Here is a 24,351-nt window from a genome sequence, read left to right on the forward strand (position 1 = left end):
GCAGCAGGTACTGTTTCTCCGTGATTCCTTGAGTTCTTGCTTCATTTCCTGCCCCGATTTCCCTCGGTGATGGCCTGTGTCCTCACTGAAGTTGCTTTTAGTCAGTGTTTTATCACAACAGAAAAGAAACAAAAACATGAGCCCACCAAGGTTTTCTTTATTTTCTGTGATCTTCCCATCATTTCAAGCCAGCCTGCCTCTGGAAAATTCTGATAAACGTCCACACTCTGGAGAGTCAGCCAGTGCCTAGGGATATCTGTCTGCTCTGGGCTTTGTCAGCACCAACGACAATTTTATAGGACGCCACATGCGCCAAAGGAATTTGTAACCAGGTGCAGTGTGAGGCTCCTCTACAGGCAGCCAGCCCATGTGGTGTAATGTGCACAGGCCACACCCACCAGGTGGAATCCCACAGCATTAAGCCTTCATGTCACACGACCTGGGAAAATTACCCAACCTATCTGTGCCTCGGTTTTATAGTCTCTAAAGTAAAGACAATGACCTTCTCCTTAAACAAGGTCACTGGGAGGGATGGAGGGATGACCCCTGTGAAGCTGGCGCTTGGTTGTTCCAAGATGCTCAAAGAGGAGGAGTTAAGCCATTAATCGCTTACAACAGTGCTTCCTGTCTCTAAGTGTTTGATAGTAACAGCCAACAGTTGTTCTTTACCAAGGTAGTATATAAAATTCACTTAATCCTTCCAACTACCAAGAGTAGACAGGAAGCACTCTTATGTTCAATTTACAGGGTAAGCACTGACAAGCAGAGGTCCAGCAGCTTGTCCTAGGGCCCAGGCCTCACTGGCTATGCTAGAATGGGATCTGAACCATGGCAGTCTGGAGCCAGAACCCGATTCTTATCATAACCTCCAGCCTTTTTATAGCTATGAGCCATTGTGTGACTCTATGACTCTTGTTCTGGAATTCTGCACTCCTATCTCTAAGGACTCCAGGTCTGCCTCAGCAAAGGCGTGGTCCTTTCTACCCCAGCCCAACCCATTTTCCAGGTACCCTTGATCAATTACGGTTACCTCTTACCTCCTCCATTTTTCTGGCACAGGTAGGGGAACCTCCAGATGTTGCCAAGACCCACAGAAAAGCCAATCTGGGCCAGGATGTACTGCAGCTTGCTATTCCAGGCCGGCCGGTCCTCTGCATCCAGCTCCTCCTCCGCTGCCTTCTGCTTGCCACCTGTCTCGCCGGCCACATTCAGTACACTCTGCTTATAGTCCACAGGCTCCTCGAGAGCCAGCAAGTCAGCCACGGACTCAGTGACATGCTCATTGCTGTGTTCGCGCTGTGTCACCTTGCTGTTCTTCGGCATGGGTGCCACCGGGGCTGTGTAGCCCTGTTCCCCAGCACACAGAGAAGGTGGGGTTCGGTTCCTGTCAGCTCTTTCTCATCCAAAGGCCTGTGGAAGCAGATAAACAGCAGAGGATTGGTGGGCAATGCCAGAAATAGGGAGCCCAGAGTAGACAGACAGAACCCAAATCAAGTATCAGGATATATCCCATACTGGCCCCCAGTTTCCAAGTGTTGAGCTCAACTTTGTCCCCAGCAGGATGATCACTGGGGAGCTGTTTTCCCATAGGTGTTACCTGGGTATCACTAGAAGGTGCTGGAAACCTAATGGGGCAAAACCTGCAAAACCCAAATACAGGTCCTCTACCATGACCTTCATCTTTTATCATCGTTGCCTAGAGTGCTCAAGACCTCTGGAGATACCCACACTTTTCCCCTTCTGAGGCAGTGTGGTTGTGACTCACACCTACCTCTGTTGTGTTCTATTAGCCAAAACCACTTGGTGGGACCCTGGGGTGGTAGTTAATTTCAACTGTTAACTTTCTGGATTAAGGAACACCTTTGAGTGTTTTAAGAGGGTGTTTCCAGAGAGGATGAAGCAAGGGGGTACTATGCGCCCTGAATGTGTGCCAGGCTACCCCATTGGCCGAGGTCCCAGATGGAGTAAAAAGGGTAAAAGGGAGCCAATAAGTCAGCCTTCCCTTTCCAAGCTTCCTAGTCTGTGCAGAGAGGAGCAAGCAGCCTCATGTGCCCACCTGCCATTGCCCTCACCACCATGCTTTTTCCCGCCACTAACTGTGTTTCCTTAATTTATAAGACAAAAGAAGTCCATGGTAGTTTTAATGTAATTGGTCCCATAAGCTCCACAGGGAGGAGCGCTATTAGGCTGTATGGCCTTATTGGAGTAGGTATGCCCATGTTGAAGGAAGTGTGTCATTGTTGAGGCACACTTTGAGGTCGCATATATGCTCAAGCCATGTTCAGTGACTCAGACCACTTCCTGTTGTCTGCAGGTCAAGACATATGACCCTCAGCTCCTTCTATGTCTGCCTACATGCCGCCATGTCACACCGTGATGATAATAGACTAACCTCTGTAAATGTAAGCCACCTCAATTCAATGCCTTTCCTTTATAAGAGCTGCTGTGGTCATGGTCTCTCCACAGAATTAGGAATCCTAAGACAAAGGCCTTTTTCTCTTGAGTTGCTTCCTGTCAGATCTTTGGCTACAGCCATGAGACAATAACTATACACACAGAAACTCAGCGTCTGACTTCTCTGAACTCTTCTTTGTCAAAACATAATCCATGGGCCAAGGAGTCACCAGGAGTTTGGTAGAAATGAGAGCCTCCCTAGGATTCAAAAGGCTCCCTGAGTCTCACTATGGGGATCCTGGACAGTAGCTACCAAGTTCCTCTCATTTCCCTGGCAGGAAAGCTGCCCAGGCTCCGCTATGGATTCTGGCACCAGAGCCCTAGAAATGTTTGCTTGGTGCCAACAAATCCTGGGTCATTGCTCAGCACTGACATTATCTGAGGGCCACTGCAGCCAGGAGCTGGTTCTCCATCCTTCAAGCGACAGCTTTATGGCAGATAATGTCTGCACAACATGGGCGGGGGCGGCAAAGCCCTCCCCTCCTCTGCCACCCCTCATTTGTCTTTTACACTTTCCCTTACAGAAAGAAAGCACCATGAAAACGAGTGCTTTGAAGAATCCAGCGCTCTGTTATATTTCAAGGCACCTCCTCATTAAGAAGAGGCTGGAGAATTAAAATAAAACACACACACACACACACACACACACACACACACACACCAGCCTACCGTTGCCCTGCATCTTTCTAGGGATGTAAATTAGCCAGCTCTGTAATCACTTTATTAAGGGAACAAGCTGTCTCTGGAAGCCAGGCTTGCTATTCTTCTCGTGTGTCTGTGCCCCCTGAAAAGCACAGGCAAGGTCACTGTGCAGCAGAAGGGCACAAGGATTCTTTTGTGGTTGATGCAACCGTCCTGGCTAACTCCAGCCAGGACCTGACCAACCCAGCCCTGCTGCATGTGTGATAAACCTGTGAGGCCTTATGACGACAGGGGTGGGGGCATCCATGCTAGTCTGTGAGACTGGCTAGCTCTCCCCAGGCCAGGTTGTGGAGCACAGCAGCGGGTGACACTGACCTGCACTCTTTGTTCAAGAACAGCAGTGAATCTTTTGCAACTGCCCTCTCCACCCCAGGAACAAGACATCAAGGTCTTGGGCTTTGGAGGAACCGGGGCAGAGTCAGCCTCAGAATTCCTAATAAGACATTCTGTTGAGACTCCACAGTGGGCTAGCTGAATATTCCATTGCATCCTGGAAAATGCCCCAAGTTGGCACAGTGGGCTAGTTGAAAATCGCATTGTATCTCTCTCTTTTATGGTTTGCCTCACAGCACAGGATAAGCCCTGGGGAGACAGGCCAAGGAATTTGTGCCCCACTTTTCATGGGTGTCCTCTGCAGCATGAGAGAGTACCTAGGTAACCAAGCGGAGACTTCTGTGCCCCTTTTCCATGCCCCTAGAGGGTGCCCAAGGTGGCACTTGTGTATCTGTGGCCTCTTCAGCCCTCAGGACTCTCTTCCCCGCTGCCATATAACCCATGCTACACAATGAAGAGTACTACAGAAGTTATGTTATAGGGAGGCCTGTGTCTGGGACCTGGCATGTCAGGGCGAGTGCCCCCATGGACCCCACGGCACTCAGCTGGAGGAAGCCTAAGGAATCCACACTGCGCTCCTTGTCTGGGAACTTACTCCTCCCCTGCAACTAACCTTGAAAGCTTTTACTGCAGATTAGAGCCAGGGATACTTGTTGTGGCGTCTGGAGATTGCAATCTGGGATGCCTTGGCTTAGAGTTTCCTCCAGTTGTCTTTCTCACACAGGAGTTCAGGAACGTTCTGCAGCGCATTAGGTCTGATCATTAGGCTCGAAGTGGGAAAAGCCAGGGGAGATCCCCACCAGCTGCAGGATCCGTCTCGATGCTAACCAGCTAGAGCACGTTTCCCCTAAATACCTGAAGAGCAGCAGCTCTAGTCGCTAATGTGAAAAAAAGGGCCACCACTTTCAGCTAGGAACACTCAAGGACAGAGGCAGTGCACGGTTGGGAAGAAAGAGCTGCTTGACCAGCGGCCACAGGGCCAACTCAGTATGGCTTTCCTCCTCCTGATGTCACTCACTCAGAGTGTCCTCCGATCTACAGGAAGGTGCCCAGGGACCCCTGTACCACTGCAGGACGCAAGCTCATGTTACGAGCCTGTAAGCTGCACTGCTGGGCTGTAGCCACAACAAGGAAGTTCTGAATCCAGTGGTACTTCCAGGTGATGACCCAACATGACAGTGGGTATACAGATATACATATATGTGCGTGTGTGTGTGCGTGCGTGCGTGCGTGTGTGTGTGTGTGTGTGTGTGTGTGTAAACTAAGGTTCACAGAGAGGAAATAAATTACTCAGAGTACTCAGGTCCTCCTGACACCCTAACAGGGTATCCTGCCAGGATCGACCCTGTTGGTCTGGGGGGAGGGGTTGCAGGAAGAAAGCAGGCATCCCAGGATCTGTTCTGGAGAATGTGATGCTGCAGTGAGCATGACAGACCCCCTTTCTTTTGGAGGGCCAGGTACTAAAGAAACAAATATCAAATGTAATGGCCAGGGGTGATGTGCGCTGCAAAGAGAAACAGCATGGGCAGAATGGCACCAGCTGCCTTCATGCTGGGGAGGAAAGAAGTCAGGAAGGGCATCATCTGGAGCAGAGGCCCAAATGACAGGAGAGAGCACTAGCAGAGATGAATCACACACACATGCACACACACACACACACACACACACGTGTGCGCGCACACGTGCACACACACTCACTCATGTATGCACATACGTGTGCATGCCCACACACAATTATGAAAGGAAGCTCTGTGAGTAATTCAAGAACAGCAGTGTGACCCAAATGGCCAGGGTGAGGAGGGCAAGAACAAGGCCCTCCTAAGGCTTCTCACCAGCACCCCACTCATCACATCCTAAAGCCCAAAAGAGCCAAGTAAACACCATCAGCTCCAGGTTGTTTGGATCCAAAACCTCATCAACATTATTTATAAAAGATAAGTATTAGTAATAAAAATAGCTCATAGCTCATATATAGCATTTGCAATCATTTGAAGCCATTAAACATTTTTGTGCACCATGCTGGTATAGTATGGAGTATTGATTGTGTTGGGCTTGGGTTCAAATCCCAGCATCCCTAGGTATCAACTGCCCAGGTTTCGGTTCCCACATCTGTCACAGGTATATTCTAACGTGTCCCTCACAACGCCGAGACTCAAAGAGATTCTCACAAATGCTTCTCTCTGTGGGCTCTCTTTTGAGCTCCACTCCAGCTCAGGAAAGCAAGCAGTAAACTGCACACACGTCATTTACACAAGAGAGCACCCAGAAAAGGGTCACACCTCACAGATCTACTCCTCTACCTGTTCATTCTCCAGGCTATTCGCCATCTTTGACATGTTTTAAATTTTTATTGCATTTATTTATTTATGTGTGTTGTAGAATGTTATTTTAAAATGTGCTACCTTTGTTTATGCAGTGAAACATTTGTTTTAAGGGTGCAAAGATGTATTGCATTCTTTGATGTTGAATTTGTTTAACTCTGTGAAGCTGTGATTCTTTGCCTGTCTAAAACACACGATGGTCTAATAAAGAGATGAACAGCCAATGGCAAGGCAGGAGAAAGGAGAGGTGGAGCTGGCATGCAGAGAGAATAAATAGAAGGATAAATCTGGGTGGAGAAGAAGAAAGGGCAAGAGAACAAGAAGGAGCAAGATAGAACAAGGAGAGGAGGACATCAGGAGCCAGCCACCAGTTACACAGCAAGTCACAGAGAAAGAAGTAAAGAAAGGTATACAGAAATAGAAAAAGATAAAAGCCCAGAGGCAAAAGATAGATGTGATGATTTAAGATAAGAAAAGCTGACTAGACACCAGGCAAGTTAAGGCCAAGCAGTTATAAGAAAGAATAAGACTCCATGTGTGATGTATTTGGGAGCCAAAAGAATAAAACAAACAAGCAAACAAAAAAGTTCCTACATTTTGGTGTTCTAATGTGGGGCTAGTGTAAAAAAAAATCCAACAACATGTGTGTAACATAAGTTTCTGTCCCTCCAGGTCCCTCAGCCATTCAGTCCCAAAGAAACACACAGAGGCTTATATTAATTATAAACTGTTTGACCTATTAGCTCAGGCTTATTATTAACTAGCTCTTACAACTTAAACTAGCCCGTAATTCTTGTCTAAGTTTAGCCATGTGGCTTTGTACCCTTTCTCAGTGCAGCATTCTTATCTTGCTTCCTCTGTATCTCGCTGGTGACCGACTCTGTCTTGCCTCTTCCCAGAATTCTCTAGTCTGGTTGCCTCCCCTATACTTCCTGCCTCGCTACTGGCCAATCAGCATTTTATTAAACCAATGCAAATGACAAATCTTTACAGTGTACAAGAGCATTATCCCACAGTACATGTGTGTACATATATATGTATGCCACAGCACACAAAGGAAGATCAGAGAAGATTTGTGGGAGTTGGTTCTCTCCTTCCACCATGTGGGTGGATTGAACTCAGCTCTTCAAGCTTGGCAACAGTTTTCTTTACCTCCTAGACCATCTCAGCAGCCCTGTAGAGCTTCTTTAAAAGGAAGGTGGTACCAGCGGCTTGAAATGATGCTTCTTAACCCAAGCCCTCACACCAACCCACAAGCCTGGAGACCATGCACTGGCTTGGTCTATGACTAAATGCCAGATTTCAGATCAGGGTGTGGGGAATCCACAGTTACCTAGCCAATGGCCCTGAAACAGCCTTGGACAAACACCAGGATGCTAGAACCCTAAGAGGGCAACCTCTCTCTTCTCTACCTTTCCATCCCTTAGGACCAGCCATGAGTCAGATATGTAGCCAGCACCCTAACTTCACAGGACCTCAGTTTCCCTGTGTGCGAGAATCAGGAATCTGTGCAGGCTTCCAGCATACATCCAGAGTGCTGCTCCTGCAGGTGGGTATGAGCAAAACATGACCACCCAGGCACTGGGTGCAGCAGGCTCTGCGGTCTGTCTGTCCTGCCCCTCTCCACCAGCTGAGATCCTGCTGGAGTGTAGTAAGGAGGTGTTGACAACCAACCGCACCATACTCCAGTTATCCCCCTGTAGTAGCTGGGGTAGGCTGTAATGTCTTTCAGGAGCAGCACATCAGACGGCGAAGTTGCACTGTACTCTGAACAGAACGCCTCAATGACTTAAAGCACAACACAGAGGGGCTCGAGAGCAGAGCAAGTCTTCAGTGCCAGCTCGTCACTTAGCAACCCGTGCGGCTCAGGGCTCAGAATAGCTCATGTGAGAAAAGCAGGACTGAGCAGTGAACTGTGAATCTTCTTTAAAGGAGAGGGAAAAAATATAGTGAGACTAGGAGGCAGACAGGTAGAAATATCTCCTGCCAGGGCTCTAATTAATGGCCCCACAACAAATGTTCAGGCACAACAACTTGGTAATCAGCCGTGGGCAGGGCATGGCTGTTCTCACCCTGTGAGCAGCACCACACCCAGTGCCCCCTACCCCAATGCCACTAAAGACAGAAAAAAAAGGCTCTTCTGGAATGCTAGATATTAGCTCCTCTGGATCTGGGGTGTCTCTTGTTAAGAAAGGTTGGACCAGGTCACTGAAAATATGAGCTCCCTGGAGAAGCAGAGTGAACATGATGCCATCTTTGGGAAAGCAGGCAGTTCGCCCAACTATTCACACTACAGTGCACACATTTTCCAGTCTGGGGTGTGCCCCAGACTGCTCTCTAAAGTTTATGGCTCTGGAAAGCATCCTGTGACCCAGTCATTCTGAAGAAAACCCTTCACATGGAGGCAGACGCTAAGCGGGAATTGAGAACTCTACCCTTTGGGCCTCAAGGCCAAGGTCCAGCTCAGGAATATCTGGTGGTAAAAAAGAAAATGTGGCTAGACCCTTTTCCCTCAGAGAATGCTTAGTGGCTTCCTGAGCTCCATATGACCTCAGTTTTCCTAATTACCTCAGTGCCTCTGGGCTTCCACACAGCTCAACACAGGTTGGACTGCTATCAGAGACACAAACTGTCCTCCAAATTATTTATTTTATTTATTTTTTTTCAGTGTCTTTGGCACAAGAAGGTACTCTTCACCGGGCAGTGGTGGCGCACGCCTTTAATCCCAGCACTCAGGAGGCAGAGGCAGGCCAATCTCTGTGAGCTCGAGGCCAGGTTGGTCTACAAGAGCTTGCTCCAGGACAGGCTCCAAAGCCACAGAGAAACCCCGTCTCTATGAAATCCTCAGACCGAATGGGGTATCCTGTTTCTACAAGTCTTCAGTCCTATTTCTACAAGTCTTCAGACGGAATGCCTTCTCCAAATTATTTATAATTCTTTTCTCCAAATTTCTGACAGTCACCAAAGGTAAACGGATATGCCCTGCATGGTTTTGAGGCAGCTTTCCTTGGACTTCCTCTCCCAGGACATGCCTGCAGGGACTCCCAGTCCTGTTTTGAGTTCCTCTCACTCCATCCAATTTTCATGAAGTCTTGAAGGAGTGTCCATCTCTGTCCTGACCTCACCACCCTGCTCCTCTTCAGGCCCTTTGTTTGCTTAGGAACATTTACATTTTCGTTTATACACACACACACACACACACACACACACACACACATATATGTTTGTGTTAGTGTGTGTGTTTGTGTATGTGTGCAGGGGTGCATGCGTGTGCAGGTCTGAGGTTGACTTGTGGGAGCTGGTGCTCTCTGACCACCACAGGTCTTAGCAGCAAATAACTGTCTTCACTAAGCCATCTTGCTGGCCCTTACGTGTGACCTTCAGAAGCAACTGCTAGAAATACCATCTCACTCAGATTCACTGCCCTCTAAAGAGAATCCATAGCCCTTCTTTTTTTCTTTTTCTTTGTTTTTGTTTTGTTTTATTTTAGAGACAGGGTTTCTCTGTGTAGCCCTGTCTTTGAACTTTCTTTGTTGACCAGGATGGTCTCAAACTCAGAGAGATCCGTTCGCTTCTGCCTCCCAAGTGCCAGGATTAAAGGTGTGCACCACCATACCCAGCCCTATAGCTCTTCTTAAGTCATTTGATTTCCTCCATGTCCACATAAATATTGTCCTTCAATTCCCCCCTCTACAGCAACCCTTCTATGTTCTCAACCTCCAGGAGCCTTCTAGGTCCACCTCTTCACCTTACCCTAGCAACACCTTTTATAATTCTTTGAGTAAGCACAATTGTGCTTCCTCGTCCCTTCTCCACATACTCTGTGAGACTACCTTGGCTCCTGGGGTAGTCGGCTGTTCACATGCCCCATTCCTTTCCCAAACAGGACATTCCTCGAGGCAGGAAGCAAGGGCTTAGCTTTTTGTCCACCTTCCTTATTTCTTGTGCAGCTACTGACTGTTATACACAGGCTACCCAGGAAAAATTTCCAGGGGTAAACTTCCTTTCCCACCCTCCAAGAACAACCTTCTTTCCATGTTGAAATTTCAACCACTGCTTTTAAAACAAATGGGAAGAGTGAAGAATGAGCAGAGCTGTCCAGGGAGACACCAAGCAGGACCAGAAGACTGCAGGGCTCTGCCAGAGTAGTCACCAAATGCAGCTCTCTGAGCATGTGGGGAGGACCCAGCACATAGAAGCCAGGTTTCTGTTTCTGATTCATTTGTAAAATAGAGAGCATCACTTACCTACCAACTGCATCTGGCTACCACATGGGCAGCAGGAAAAGGAGCAGAAACTCCTTGAGAAGTCAAACACAAGGAATGGTGGTTGTCTGATCATTCATTTCGCCGGCTTGTAGGGTTTGTATTTTGGTCTCCTATTTGGCAACACTAAATTCTGATGTTTTTTTTCTATTCATGCATGCCCAATAAATATGCTATGAAAAAATGAACCTGCATATTGAAGGCCCCTTAATTTTTTCCAGCCTGAGTTTAGTTTCCTAGTTTAGATATTTTTCCATTTTCTGATGCAATATTCTGATGTCATGCCCCAAGGATGTCCTCTGGTGGTAATTTAAAACTTGAGGTGTATCAAGAAGTCTGACCATGATCCACTGGCTTTTTCTGCTTTCAGAGGAGCCAGTATTTATATTCCAACTTCACCACCTCACAAATGGGATTCATCCTCATCTCAGGAGTAAGTGTGGATGGGCACCACGTGCCAGGGGTCTGGGGGGGGGATGATTCCCAACAATAAATGGGGCCAAGGAGTCGATGCCCCCCATTACCTTCCTGTCATGTCTGCTGGGTGTGTTCTTTGTGGCTAATATTTTGTTTTCTTAGTCAAGACAGAAAAGAAGCAGGAAAAGAGGCAGATGGTCCAGAGGGGGAGGAACTGGCACTGGAGGACGTGGGCGTGATCAGGGCAAATAAGATCATTTGGTTCTGTTTACCATTTCACAAGAGGGGGGAATGCACGCTCAGTATGTTAAATGGGCAGCATGGTGCCTCTGCATGAGTCCGCTCTGATGGAACTGGGTGCTGAGTTCTTTTCTGGGGGCCTTCTGAAAACACAGCAGGGTGTAGCCATAACAATGGCAGCTATAGCACACAGGTCACACGGCTTCGGTTCCACCGCTGTGCAAGCCACGGTGCTAACACCCTTCACTCACTGTCCCCCTTAATCCCTCCATAATTCTAACAGGAAAATGCCACTGATGAAGAAGTGCAGGCTATGAGGAACGGCCTATGTTTCACAGAGCTCAAGAGTCTTTGATCTCGGGCCAAGGGAAGTAGGTCACCCCTGCCACACACCAGCTGCCATTTTGAAATAAATATTGATTACACATTATGGACTGCTTTTAAGAAGTATCAGTGAGCATAAACATGCATTTTGGAACTGATGGAATAGGGCAACTAGTGCATGGTCAGAAAGCAGAGGCCACTGGATCTGCACGGCCATAGGCTGACTCCAGGGTCTGACTCCAGCCCGGCTGCCATCATAGGAAGACATGGGGTTTAGAGGCAGGCAAGCTTGCTATGTGTCCTGCTCTGCCATCTGCCAGTGAACCTCTGGGAAAGTAGGTAGCCTCTTTTGATCCCACCTTTTGGACCTGGAAAGGTAGGGGGGATGAAAACTGATTCATGTGTATAAAAATGTAAGGACTGTGGTCATTTGAGCCCCCACCCTCCAAAAGCCAATACCAGCTGCCTCCTTTAGTACAGAAAATGCAGGAATTTGGCTCAACCCACAGAAACATACACCTGCGATCCTATGATGCCCTGAAATAAATGTGGAACAGCACACTGGGGCCCACAGACATGGTGAGCTGCACAGGGACCCACAGACATGGTGAGCTGCTGGGGACATGAAAGTTCTCATTACTAAAATGACTTCCCACTGTCCTCTTGGGCTGGAGGAGTGGAGCCCAGAGTTAGAGGCACAACTGAAAATACATTCTTAATTTTTTTTCATTTTCTTTGTTTCCTTTATTTCTTTCAATAAATATACACTGTGTGTCAGGCCCTGTTCTAGGACAGCAGAGAACAGAGGAAATTATGTTCCTGCTCTGTGAGATTTATATTCTCATGCTGGGAGGCAAATAAATACATGATACATAACGCAAAGTATGAGAAAATAGAGTTGGGGCAGGGATGCTATGAGATACAGAGGCGTTAAGTCAGCACACTCAGATAAGATAACACAAGGACCTAAACAGAGAGAGAATGAACCATTCTGAAATCTTGGGAATGCATTCAGGAGAGAGGAACCAGAAGGCACAAAGGCTCTGAGATAGGACCAAGGTGTCTGGCAAATGTAAGCAACAGAAACGTTATGACCAGAGCACCCTGAGTAAGGGAAGTTGGGAGGGGCTGAGGCAGGAAGATAGAGACTGTCTGAAGCAGGCAAGACCCACAGTCATGGGAAACAATCTGTGCTTTCTTTGAGGCTGGAAGAAAGATCTCAGAGATTCGTGAGTTGAGATAGGATCTGACATGAATGTTTTCAGAAGGACCAATAGCTGATTGTAACTGGGAAGGGAGACGAAAGCTGGAATGACCTGGACCAAGCTATTGCAAGAGGTGTAACTTTTGAAGAGAGGAACACAGGAAGCCAGGTCGGTGAAGGAAACTCCAGGCCCCAGACATGAGGTCCATGTGTACACCAAATTTAAGAACAAAAAAGGTTAAAATTAGACATGAAAACAAAAGTGACTAGCTGAAGGCCTTGACCTCTTCTTTTCCTACCCATGGGGACTCAAGATGGTGGCAGATGGGTCTCCTCTCATCTGTCCGAATCTTCTGACCTGGATTTTCTTAAACTCGTTATTTTCTCTGGTTTCAAAGACACACAGAAGGATCAGAGTGTCCAATTACCTGAGTTAGCCAGCAGAGTTCTGAAGAGTACTTGAAGCAATAGTAATCAGAAACCCTTAATTACAGTCCCCACATGGCGTCTCCTTCCTGGGAACAAGAAGAGTCGGATCTCTTTCCTTAGCTCTCTGTGCAGCTTGGTGGACAGCTGGGCAAGAAACTGTTCCTTCCAGGGGACAAGGCACAGCAAAGACCTACTATGCTCGCAATAACGAGGAAAGCACCACCATCGTCTGATAGGAGAAGATTCTGAGGCAGAGAAACTCTAACCATCGTGTACACTGTTACCCAGCCATTAAGTGCAAGAGCTGAGCTTTAAATGGTGACCTACCAAGCTCTGTAGTGAAGACTCCTTCTCATGTGCTGGTGTTTCCCAACTGTTTACAAATAGTGGTACCCAGAAAGATTAATACTGGTATGGAACATTGCAGAAAATGAAGAAGGCTTCACAACCCTGGGTCATCCCCAAGCGATTTCCAGAGAGATGGGCATCATGGTTTCTGGATCACAGGCACTCTCTAGCACTGATTGGGAAGACCTGTAGTGTGTCCTGCAGCCGTGCAGAACGGGGCACCGCCACAGGCCAAGTGGAACAACTTGACGGACCATGGCCTCTCCCTGAGGTCAAGAGCTTCCTTATTCCCTTGGGTCCTTCTCTGAAACTAACAGCATACTAGTCTTGGGTCGAGAGGTCAAGCAGAGTCTTCCTGGCTATTAGAGGAAGATTACCAGTAGGCAGCTGGCTTCCGGGTGTGGCAGGACCGTGGACAGCGCCCACCAGCCATTCTGGGAACCAGCCCAACAGCTCAGCAGGAAAAAACGCCAGCCCCTCTTCCCTTAGATTCCACAAGAGGTAGTCTAAACCCTCACTGGCTTCACATCTGGCAGCACCTGCTGGGACCACCCTACTGGGTGACAGTCACATCTTTTGTGAATAGCCCCTTCTGCTCTGCTTACAGCCCCTGTGGGCCATTAAACCACAGGGGTCTCCAGTCACAGAGAGAAAAATATAATTGACAGGGTTTTGGGAGAATGGACCAGTGAATTCTATTTGTGAACAAAAGAATAGGTGGCAAATTAGTAGCACATAAGAAATTCTAGCTAAACCAATAAGTATAAATGATGGAGTGGGGTGAGGCGACCTGCTGTCTTCAGATAAACTGCTGGGTAAGCTCGAAAGCGTCCTGCCAGGGCTTAGAGCTGGGGTTCCTCTGGCCCTAGGTCTCACTCCAATCCCACAAGAACTAAAGAAGAAAGGGGTCTTTACACCTCAACCCCAAGTTGTGGACAGAGGCAGCCTAAGACTCACTGGACCCAGACCATTCTCCAACAAAACCTACCTGGTTCTGAGATAAGAATTCCTTCATGACTCAGTAATAATTCATACAGTCTCTGAGTATGTTCTCACATAGGAGCTTCCTGTGCACAGTGATATTTAGTTATGTGTTTTTAAATAGCTGAATTTGCACATCGATGAATACCTTGGTATTAAAAAAGAAAACTACTCATGAAAAGAGGAGAGAAAGAACAAGTATCAGCAGATTGCATTACCACAAAATGGCTGCCCCTGAAGCAAAGGTTTCTGGATAACTTCTGTCTGCTGGGACAGGGTACCATTCATGCTTACATTTCAGTTATCCTACCTTATTTACAGAAACTTCCCCTTCAAGATCTCTCTCTGGTGGTCTGGGGGTGGGAGGCAGGCTAGGACAATATAGACCTCTGGGAAAGACAGACAGACAAGAGGAGCCACATGCCAGTCGTCCTAGAACAGCCCAGGAAACAGGGGTAGAGGCCTGAGAAGAGGCGAGCCTCCACGGAATGTGAGACCAGGAAGCAAGCAGACCCCCTTCACCAGCCCCTGCCAGCAACTACGGTAAATAACCAACCGTGCTGTGCCAGCAGCTTGGCTCTGGGGTCTGGGCCTCATCAGAGACTGTAAATCCCTGGCACACACTGTCCAGCAGGGAAACCTGACACACCAGAGCTCCCAGCAGCGCCCGGCTGTCCTTGATTCTGCGGATGCAGAGATTCTCAGGGCAGCATCCGACCTGCTCCACCTCATTTTTCCTGGCTCCAGGCACAAGCCCTGAGTGGACAAACTTCAAGGGAGTGAAATCTGGAGCTGTCAAGTCAGGAAGAGAAAGACAGGACCAGCACAGAAAGCACCTAGATAGAGCTTAAGGTCTTTTTCTGGGCTCTGACTCTCCTGGAACCAAATGTCATAGCCCTTAAACCTTGCCAATATGGGTCTGATCATTTTATACCAGTTTCCCGCTGGCAGAAATCTGACTCTTCTTTCCTTGGGTACTAGTTTGAAGATCAGAGCCCACAGATTTTAATAAAGCTTCATTCTGATAAATGCCTACGCTGTTGGCCACACTTATTAAGAACTTGCTGTTGGAAACACATCACAAAGTGGTTAAGAGCCTGGAATTTGAAGTCTGACAGAAGCAAGTGCCAAGTCTCAGGTTGCCACTCACTAATCTGAATGACCTTGAGCAAATTAGTTAACCTCTCTGAACCTCAAAATCCACATCTATAAACTACAGATAGCAATATCCATCTCCTGGGACCGTGGGGATGATTGAAGGAGATGGCCTGTAAGTACTCAGCACAGCACAGAGGCCTCAATAAAAAGCCGGGTATTAGCTGTGCACGCCAGCCACCGCACGAAGTGCTACAGTCCAGAGCTGCGTTTTCCCCTGCTAAAAGCTTGCGTGTGCTACCACACACTTGCAATCCTAGCACTTGGGAGGCAGAAGGGTCAGAAGTTCAAGGTCATTCTCAGCTACAGGGTGAGCTACCTGAGACACTATCTGGGTGGGAAAAGGTAGGGGTGGGAGGAATGGAGAGAGGGAAGAGGAGGAGAGGTACCAGAAGGGCCTGGGATGCAGGGGGCATTTCTCTCAGAGCACTGCCTCACTGTGCCTGGGATAGCGTACCAGCAATTCAGGATTGTGCTTCCGACCTCTAGCAGCCTAGAGTGCTCCTCAGAGGAGGCTGGCACAAGGTCTGAGGTGCAAGGGTTTTGTTTCGTTTCCCACCCTGGTTCTCGGATGTTTGGCTGTCAAGATTTCTTGCAGCATAGCCTGGAAGTCAGTGATAAGTTAGACTTTGTCTGTGGGGGGGAAGGGAAGTGTCCAATCCACCTTCTTTTTAAAACTCTTCTGCTGCTTATCTTAGCGGTTTTAGACGGATTAATGATGAATCGTCCTACTGCAGCAGAATTGGACAGGAGAGCCCAAGGGGCGGGAGAGCACCAAGCAGGAGGATGCTGTTCTGGAGTCCTCGTGTCTGTTTCTATTGGTCATGGAATAGGTGTCCAGACAAAAGGCATTGACTTCAGAGTGGACAGACAATGTCAACTCTCTCTCTTCCAGTAGCCAACTGTAGTTCCACGAGTCAGCTCCCATTTTTTCTTGTTACCTTGAGGAAATCCTGACTTTTTAAGTGAATGCATCTTAGGTCAGCCTTAGATCTAGACCCTTTATAAGGGGAGGACAAGAAATCCAGAATCCCTCAGAAAAGTAGGAGACCCATTCTTCTCCTTCCTTTATAGGAAAAGGCCAACATCAGCTCTGAGCATTTCTTTTGAAGCTTCCAGATCTGTTATAGATAGGACAGGTGAGTAGGGAGATGGCAAGACCCATTCAAGGAGAAAGAACCCCTAAAATCTACTCAGCAGGTACCCCAGCTTGGGGACAGGCTACAGTCATAAACAATACCAGTGAGTCCAGGTCTCTCTGTTGGAGCCATCTAGGAACTGTTGTAAATAAATGGTCACATTACTTATCTCACAATAGCCTGGTTCTCATCCTAGCTTTCCCATCCAGAGGGGACTTAAAAATAGGTTCACTTCAAGCTGAGCTGTGGGTTCAATCATGCAGGATCTGGCCACCTTCATATGCACACACACACACACACACACACACACACACACACACACATGCTCAGGAGCACAGCATCGAGAGGGGGAAATCATCTCTGGTTGAGATCCACAGCGGAAGAGGTGGGAACCCAATATCTGGCAGCACCTGCTATGTCTAGCACCGGTCACAGAGTGAGACTGGGTAAAATGGTACCAACAGCATCCTCCTTAACAACTGTGGAAACAGATGTTCCGTGATGCAGTGACTGGCCAGACCGTGACAACAAACACAGTGCCTCCTCTGCAGCCTGACCCTGCTGGCCATCCCCATGGGGACAGAGTTCAACAGGCCCATGTTAACAGCAGGCAAACTGAGATCTACTCTGAAGATTCACCCACCCCTAAGTCACTTGGGGCTCAGGCCAGTCCCCTCACGAGAGCTGCTAAAGAACTGCACTGATCCCACAAACAGCTGACACACGACTCTGTGTGACTCAGGCTAAGCAAACTCGGATCAGCTGGTGGGCACGATTCACCTCCTGCACTGAGTCACCGAAGGCTAAGCTGCAGAAATCCTCTATTCAACTCAACCACCTACTTGGCCACAGCTGCTCCATTAGAGAAGAAGGCACCACAGGAGCTATAACCTCTGATGGCCTTGTCCGTAGCCAAGGGCAGCCAGGTGTGACCTGAAAGTCCTTCCTTCCAGGAGATGGCTCTACTTTATTGGATAGGATACAATGCGAGAAGCGCAGAAGGCACAAGATGCTTATGCTCCACACAGTTTGAAACCCACCAAAGTTTGACGGATACTATAGAGCCATTCCAGGATTTTCCCAGTCCCCGGAAGTTCTTGTTAACAGCGGCAATGGCGATCTTTCTTCTTCATCCCCATAGCTCCAACCCAACCCAACCCAGCTTGCCTCTTCTTCACAGCTAAACTGCCTTCCAAAGTAGCTCTACTTTAAAATCTCCTTATTCATATGGCCCATTAAACTATTTCTAAAGAGGGGGAGCGGAAGGGTGGGAGAAAGGGACAGAGAAAGAGAAGGGAGGAGGGACGGGGGGGACCGAAGAAGGGAGGGTGGGAAGAGGGAAGGAGGGAAATTTTCAAAGAATAAAGTCCACTTGACAGCAACTGGGTCCGAGTAGCCTCAGAACTTCTGAACCTGAACCCGTGACAGAGCTGAAGAGATAGCTGAAGCACTGGGCTTCCTTCCAAGGCGGCCGCGCCCCTGGGGGAGCAGCCTTGGCATACTGAGAACATCCCTTCAGAGCACCGTCTGCACAGGTATAAATGTGGCGGAGGCCTCTCTCCCGACAGCAGGCCCCTCTAGACTGTGGCCCCCAGTGCACGCCTCCTATCTCTATCCATAGGTCCCCAGATGCGCTTTCCTCTGGGGAGGAAGGAGCTCTTCCATTCTAACTCCGAATTCACTGAGGAGCAGCCCCGGAACTGGAAATTAAATATTTATCTCGGCACGAAAGTACTGCTTCTCTAACCAATGTTACCGTCAAGGTCACGGGCCCGAGACCGAGTGGCTGGGGCTGGGGTCCACAGCTGCTCCGGAGTCTCCTGGTGGAGCTGCGCCCTGGGCGCACTCCAGGCACAAGGACCCACCGAGCTGGCCTCGCTGGTCCTCCGCTGGTGCTCGCCTCTGCAGCTGTTCTGTTACCTCCGGAGTTCTGGGGCATCCTGAGCTCCAGAAGCTGAAGCCCAAGTCCAACCTGTGCAGGAGCTGCTGAGCACCCTTGCCGCGCCAGATTATCGCCGCCCCGGGGCTCTGTCGCCAGGCAACGGCGGCTGGAGCGCCAGGAGGAGCCCCCGCGCCAGCGCAGGGTCGGGCGGACCGGGTGGAGCGCCGCCACGCACCAGGGGCCTCCGGCCTTCCAGGCTGGGGCGGGGCCGCAGCAGGCAAAGTTGCCGTGGCTGGCCTGGGTACGCCAGACGGGAATCAGACGGCGACTCACCTGTCCCGCGTGGACCGTCGCGTAGATTCGGCCCCTGGATTACCGCCGAGTGACCGTGGTCCCCGACGGGTCGTGGGTGCACCGTCCTTCCCGAGGGCAACTGGAGTCAGGCGGCGACAGGCCCGGTCCCGGGCTTGGGGGACCCGGAGCTGCGCGCGCCGGCGCACGCGGCTCAGCTGGCTCCTTGTTCCCTCCCTTGCCGTCAGTCCCAACCCTGCTCCCGCTCTTCGCTCGCTCGGGGCTCTGGGGAGCCACCCCGGGGCGCAGATGCCGCGGCGGAGGGAGCGCGTGGCTGCGAAGGCCCCGACAGACTGCCGCCCTCCCCGCGCCCTGTCCGCACTGGCTCTGCGGAGCGGAACGGAGCTGGGCGGAGCGCGGCGCGCACTGTTCCCTCGCTTTCCGAAAGGCCACCCTGGCGGCGGGGCGCCGTGACGCAGGCTTGACTCACGCGCGGGCCCGCGTCAATGCGAGGCTCCTGGGCTGCCAGCGAGGCTCTGATGGCCGACACAAGCAGAGGGGTGGGCAGGGAGCAGAAGGGTTGCCAGGAGCCGCCTCTTAAGACCTCAATACTCTTCTTAGGGCATCTACCCTCGGGAAAATGGGCCCCCATGGCCATAGGCCTACCTGAGCCTGGGACCTCACCTGTCTTTACATACCCACCTCTTCTTGACCCTCTCTCAGGATTTCAATCCTACTCGGTGGTTATTCTTTGCATCCCATGTGAATGTTGCCTCTCAGTCTACCATCCTACCAAGACCAACCCCTGCACAATACAGTTTGCCAGAACCCTGACAAACAAGTGGAGTGGGGGCGATGAGAGAGAGGGATATTGTGACTGGGTACCAAAAAGTTGTTGAAGTATGCTGGCCTTAAATAAGGTATAGACGAAAGGGGAAAGGCCAACCATTGTGGAGGGCACAGTGTGACCAGGGCAAACACATGAGCGAAGAATGTGTGCAGACAGGTGGTTGCTGAGCTGGAGCAGGACTGGAGGGTGAAGGGAGGTGAAGGTAGTCATGGGGACAGGATCTGGCTGCCTGGGAGTGCTGTTTGGGGAGTCGTTGGCATATCACAGGCATATCACCTGTTTGGGAGGGATGGAGAAGGTGGCGTTGTCTTAATTATCCCAGCTAAAGTTGATAAAGACCAGAAGCAAGAACTCGGAAGGAACTGAGATTCTGCACTTACAATCTAACCAGTTGTCCTGACACAGTCTTCTGGACGCTGGCAGAAGACAAAGAACTCCAGGGCTAGAGACAATGGACTTGTATTACTTGGGACACAGCAAATAGCACATGCTTCATATTCACGTCAGCTTCTCCTAATCCACAAGTCCTATGGAAGGAGTCTCAAGTTTAGTGAAGCCTCATGTTTTATAATAGACTACAAGAAAACCCGCTGGTGATTTGCACCGACAGAATTTTTATCATAAAGGACAGTAAACAAAACTACCCTGCACTATCTTTGTTTTCTGAGGCAATTCACTGTGCAAAGATCCACTGAACTAGATTGGAAAAAGAGGTCATCCGTGCCTCTGCCCATGAGACACATGGAAATGCAAGATGCCCATTGAGAATAATCTCTCCCAATCGATGGTTCTTTTAGTCAGCAAGTATTTAGCAAGCCTAGTGTTTGCTGGACACTGTTATGGTCCTGCGGACATAACAGACAAGTCCCATCATGATCCCTGCCCTTATGGAACTTACATCCTGGTGCACTTAGCCAGGAAACCAGCAGGAAGAAGGTGCGGGAAAGGCAGAAGCAGGAGAAACAAGAGCTGTGATGGGGTGAACAAGTTCGGTGTGACCCTCATGTGTTGAGAGGGGTGAGAGGAAGGGAAGCCTCAGATGTAGATGGTTCTGGGGGGAGGGCTATAGAGTTGGTGTAGAGATAGGAAAAGAACTTTTGAGTCTGGTGAACCTAAGTTTTTAATCTAGACTGCCATTACTTATATACCTTGAGTAAGATCTATAACCTAATGAGCCTCCGTTTCCACATTTGTAAAACAGGTACACACTGCAAGAAAATCCATGTTTTATGCAGTTGTGATGGTCACATGTGATGGCCACATTATTTTAAATGATCTGATATCACATACCCTTGATAAATGACTGTTATTGGGTGACTGTATTGTCACTAAGATGGCCTAGGAAGAGATTTGGGAGCAAAGGTGAAGAGACCCTGGATCTGAGGCATACTGAGAACAGCATATCTATCAGGTACAAAGGCCCTGTATCACTTCCACCTAACGACAGCCCTAATCTTGAGTGAAATTAGTACTTGGTTTCTTTATGCAAACTTCTCTGGGAAAAGAAGTTCCAGTAAGAACCCATCTCCTGGGCTGGAGAGATGGCTCAGAGGTTAAGAGCATTGCCTGCCCTTCCAAAGGTCCTGAGTTCAATTCCCAGCAACCACATAGTGGCTCACAACCATCTGTAATGCCCTCTTCTGGCCTGCAGGCATACACACAGAATATTGTATACATAATAAGTAAATATTTAAAAAAGACCCATCTCCTTCTGATTTCATGGTCGCCAGTCTTGAATGGCCTCGTTTCCGAGCGCCGCCGTGTGGCTTTATGAGCCATCTCTCCTCTCTCCAATCAAGGCCACCTCAATTTTCTATTCTCTCAACCTCCCTTCTTATCTACCCATTACCTCCTCGGTCTCTCAGAGGTTCCTTGACTCTCACCCAGGACTGTGGGTCAGCCTTGCCTGCACCCCCCTGAGTATCTGCACTTCCTCCCTCCAGTCCCTGCGAGAGCAGGGGAGCCTCTCCTACTGTCAGAATCCAGGTCCTACTTAGCCTCTGGGTCCCTTGGCCCACACCTTCTTAACAGCCTCAGACATTGACCACCCTAGATTCTGGGGCTTTCTCAGTGGCTTTGAAGCATGTTCAGATATCTCCTTTATAAGTCGCCCCAACTTTCTTCTTCCAAATGCTCTGTTTCCATTTTCTCCTCTCCCCTTCACTTCTTAACCCACCCTGCTCTCTCATGACGTCAAGATGGATGTCAGCAATGACCTCTGATTCACTAAATCTGCAGGACGTTTCCCCGGTCCTCCCGTTATTATCCTCTGTAGTACTTCCTTGGACTTCTCTCCCTCTTTAAGTCCCCGTCTTTATCTCCCTCTGGCCTCTGGTCATCCCTGTAGTTCTGCTGACCTTTATATATTGGGCTTCCCAGATCCCCGTCCCTTTGTCCCTCAAGATCGTTCTCCTAAACCACCCTCTCTCCTGCTGCCATCTTCATTCCAGAGTCTCCTACGCCCTTACTCCACACTCGCTTACTCCACCGGTCCAGACAGGTCTCAGAGTCACCTCCTTATCCAGAGACCCAGCCTGCAAAACAGTCAACATTTTTCTTTCTGTTCCACCTCCAAGTCTCCCTCACAGAAAACCAGCCATCACCTTGCAAACCCCTCCTTCTTATCACTTCATGATAGGCACCATTAAATCCTGGAGGTCTTAGCTCCTAAAGGCCGTGAGTGTCTGGTCACTTCTCTCTAATTGTATTGTTGCAATCTTAGTTCAAACTATACCCATTAGTCACCTGGACCCTCAGAATCTCCTGACTCAAATACCAGGTTCATCCCTTTGCCCCATACAAGAGGAATTTTTAAATAGTTTTCCAAGGTACGGTTTCTCTTTGTAGCCCTGGCTGTCCTAGAACTCACTATGTAGACCAGGTTGGCCTCAAACTCAGAGATCCTGAGCACTGGGATTAAAGGTGTGAGCCACCACACCTGACAACAAGAGAAATCTTTTCAGAAGTGCGATGTTCTGGTGCCCTTCTCAAGCCTGCAGTGCCGTGAGGCCCTTGCTTGTCTCCAGCTTCATCTGCCACTCCTCCCTCCCTGACTTCCCTGCAGCCCACTAGCTCCATCAGCCTTCTCTCTGCTCTCCCCACTCTTCCCACGCTTTCCTGGCTCAAGCGTCGGCCCATCTGCCCCCTCTGCCAGGAATCTGTGACAGCCCCTCCTCCTCTCCCCTTGCTTCCTGTCCACTCACCCAACAGAATCCTCCACACCCTTCTGACTGAGCAGAAGAATAATGCCAGCCTCTCAGGTGGGTACATTCCCCCTGTAGTCTTGGTCACACCGTGATGAGGTATTTAAAGACGTGACAATACATTTCTAACAGCAGTGGGTGCCTGGTGAGGCTTCCATGGGTGTGAGGTGCTGCAGCTTCAGCGACGGAGATGAGATGGAATGGGGAGGGTGATGCAGGGAGGACATGGTAGGGTCTAGAAGTGGGGGTGCTCTTCTTCCTGTGACCCTGTGTACACGGAATGGAGCTCTGAGAGGGGAGAGAGCTCAGCCTGTCCACAAGAGGACACCACCACCAAAAGGGGAGGGGACTTCCACGAGCAGAGACAGCACAGAGTGGCAGCTGCTCCTCCTCACATGGCCGCTTGGACCAGCCTTGGGGATGGCAGGTCTTCCTATGGCTCAGCGCTTACCTCCTCCTGTTGTCACATAGTGCGCTCTGGGTTTCAAGTGCAAATCAACGACACATGGGGAACATCTCTCTGCCGGGCAAGGCGCTCAGTTTCTGGCATATCTCAGAGGAATGGCTGATGCACCAGTCAAGAACACCTGGGAGGTGGTTGGGGTGCTTCCCTCTGTAATAGGCCAGAACCTAGTAAACGTCCCAAAGCAGCCTGTGTGGTGAGAAGACAGTGCTGAACTTCACCTAGATCAAGGAAAGCCATGCTTCCATTGCAAGAAACAGGGTATTTGTCAGCACCCAGTGGTCAGGGCAGGGGTGTTCCAGTCAATTTTTGGTCTGAGTACTGTGTTTTAGAAGAACTCTAATTGGTTTATTTTCATTCATATTTCATTCTAATTTCAATTAGATCCCACCTCATAATTTCTATCACTTCCCAGTAGTGCTAATATAAATAAATATTTCATTATTTATACAAAAAGAAAAAGAAAAACACTCCTAGAGGCTTTTCTTTTTTCTTCTCTTTAAAGTAGAACCTAGAAATAGACATTGAGATTTCCTCTAAGAAATCCTGGTATTTCTTAAGGGAACTTGGACCCACCTCCCAAGCAAAGATGTGTAAGTTATTCCCATAGTGCCACCACCACACTCTGAAATTTTCAGTAATGGAGATTATTTCTAAGATTATAGAAAATAGAAACCTAGAGTCTTTGGGGAGGGGCAAGAAATGGTTTATTTATTTCTCTCTCTCTCTCTCTCACACACACACACATAACATCATGTTTTATTAATTATTTGGAAATTTAATACAATGCACCCTGAACACACTTGCTTCCCAGTGTGTTCCACTCTTCCGTCCTTGCACCCCCACCTCACCCCCAAGAAAGAAAAAGCAAGTACAGCTTGTGTTACCTATATACTCACTGGAGCATGGTCAAACTCCCATCCCCTTAAAGAGAATGGAGTCCTTCTCCTACACACCCTTGATCCCCACCGAAAGCCATCAACTGTGAAGAGCTACACTTCTGCATCTGTATCACAATTTTTAAGGACTCTCTTTAATAGCTTCATGTCTGAACTATTTTCTTTGGGGGAGGGACAGGGAAAGAACACCTCTTATTCTTAATTATGAGTCTGCAGTCATCGATACCACTGCAAAAGATTCCTCCCTGCCCATATCAGCCAGCAGCAGCCTGGATCTTGAAAATAAACACGGAAACCTAGAGTCTTAAACTTACATTGGGATAAAGAGATAACAGTGTGAAATGGCTGATAAAACAGTGCCAAGTCACCTGACTGTCAGCATAACAAATATGTGAGATAATCCATTTGTCGAGACAAAGCCTCTATTGCAGCTCAGTTGTAGAGAGGTTCT

At 49.0% G+C, this 24,351-nt stretch overlaps 1 protein-coding gene across 2 annotated transcripts in view; it reads right to left on the reverse strand.

The window, feature by feature from the left end:
• Positions 1-18,604, reverse strand: part of Slc6a17 (solute carrier family 6 member 17) — a 46,776-nt gene extending 28,172 nt beyond the window's left edge. The window contains exons 1-2 of one of the 2 annotated variants that reach the window (XM_005367843.3): positions 18,528-18,604; positions 1,038-1,410 (exon numbers count right to left, since the gene is read on the reverse strand). In XM_005367843.3, coding sequence (XP_005367900.1) covers positions 1,038-1,323 — 286 coding nt within the window. In that variant the 5' untranslated portion in view covers positions 1,324-1,410; positions 18,528-18,604. Of the gene's footprint in view, positions 1-1,037; positions 1,411-18,068; positions 18,342-18,527 lie in introns of those variants that run through there. The other variant, XM_013354032.2, reaches the window with a different exon arrangement.
• Positions 18,605-24,351: the final 5,747 nt, after the last annotated feature.

The sequence above is a fragment of the Microtus ochrogaster genome, unplaced genomic scaffold (assembly GCF_000317375.1).
Source record: "Microtus ochrogaster isolate Prairie Vole_2 unplaced genomic scaffold, MicOch1.0 UNK25, whole genome shotgun sequence".
Lineage (NCBI taxonomy): Eukaryota > Metazoa > Chordata > Mammalia > Rodentia > Cricetidae > Microtus > Microtus ochrogaster.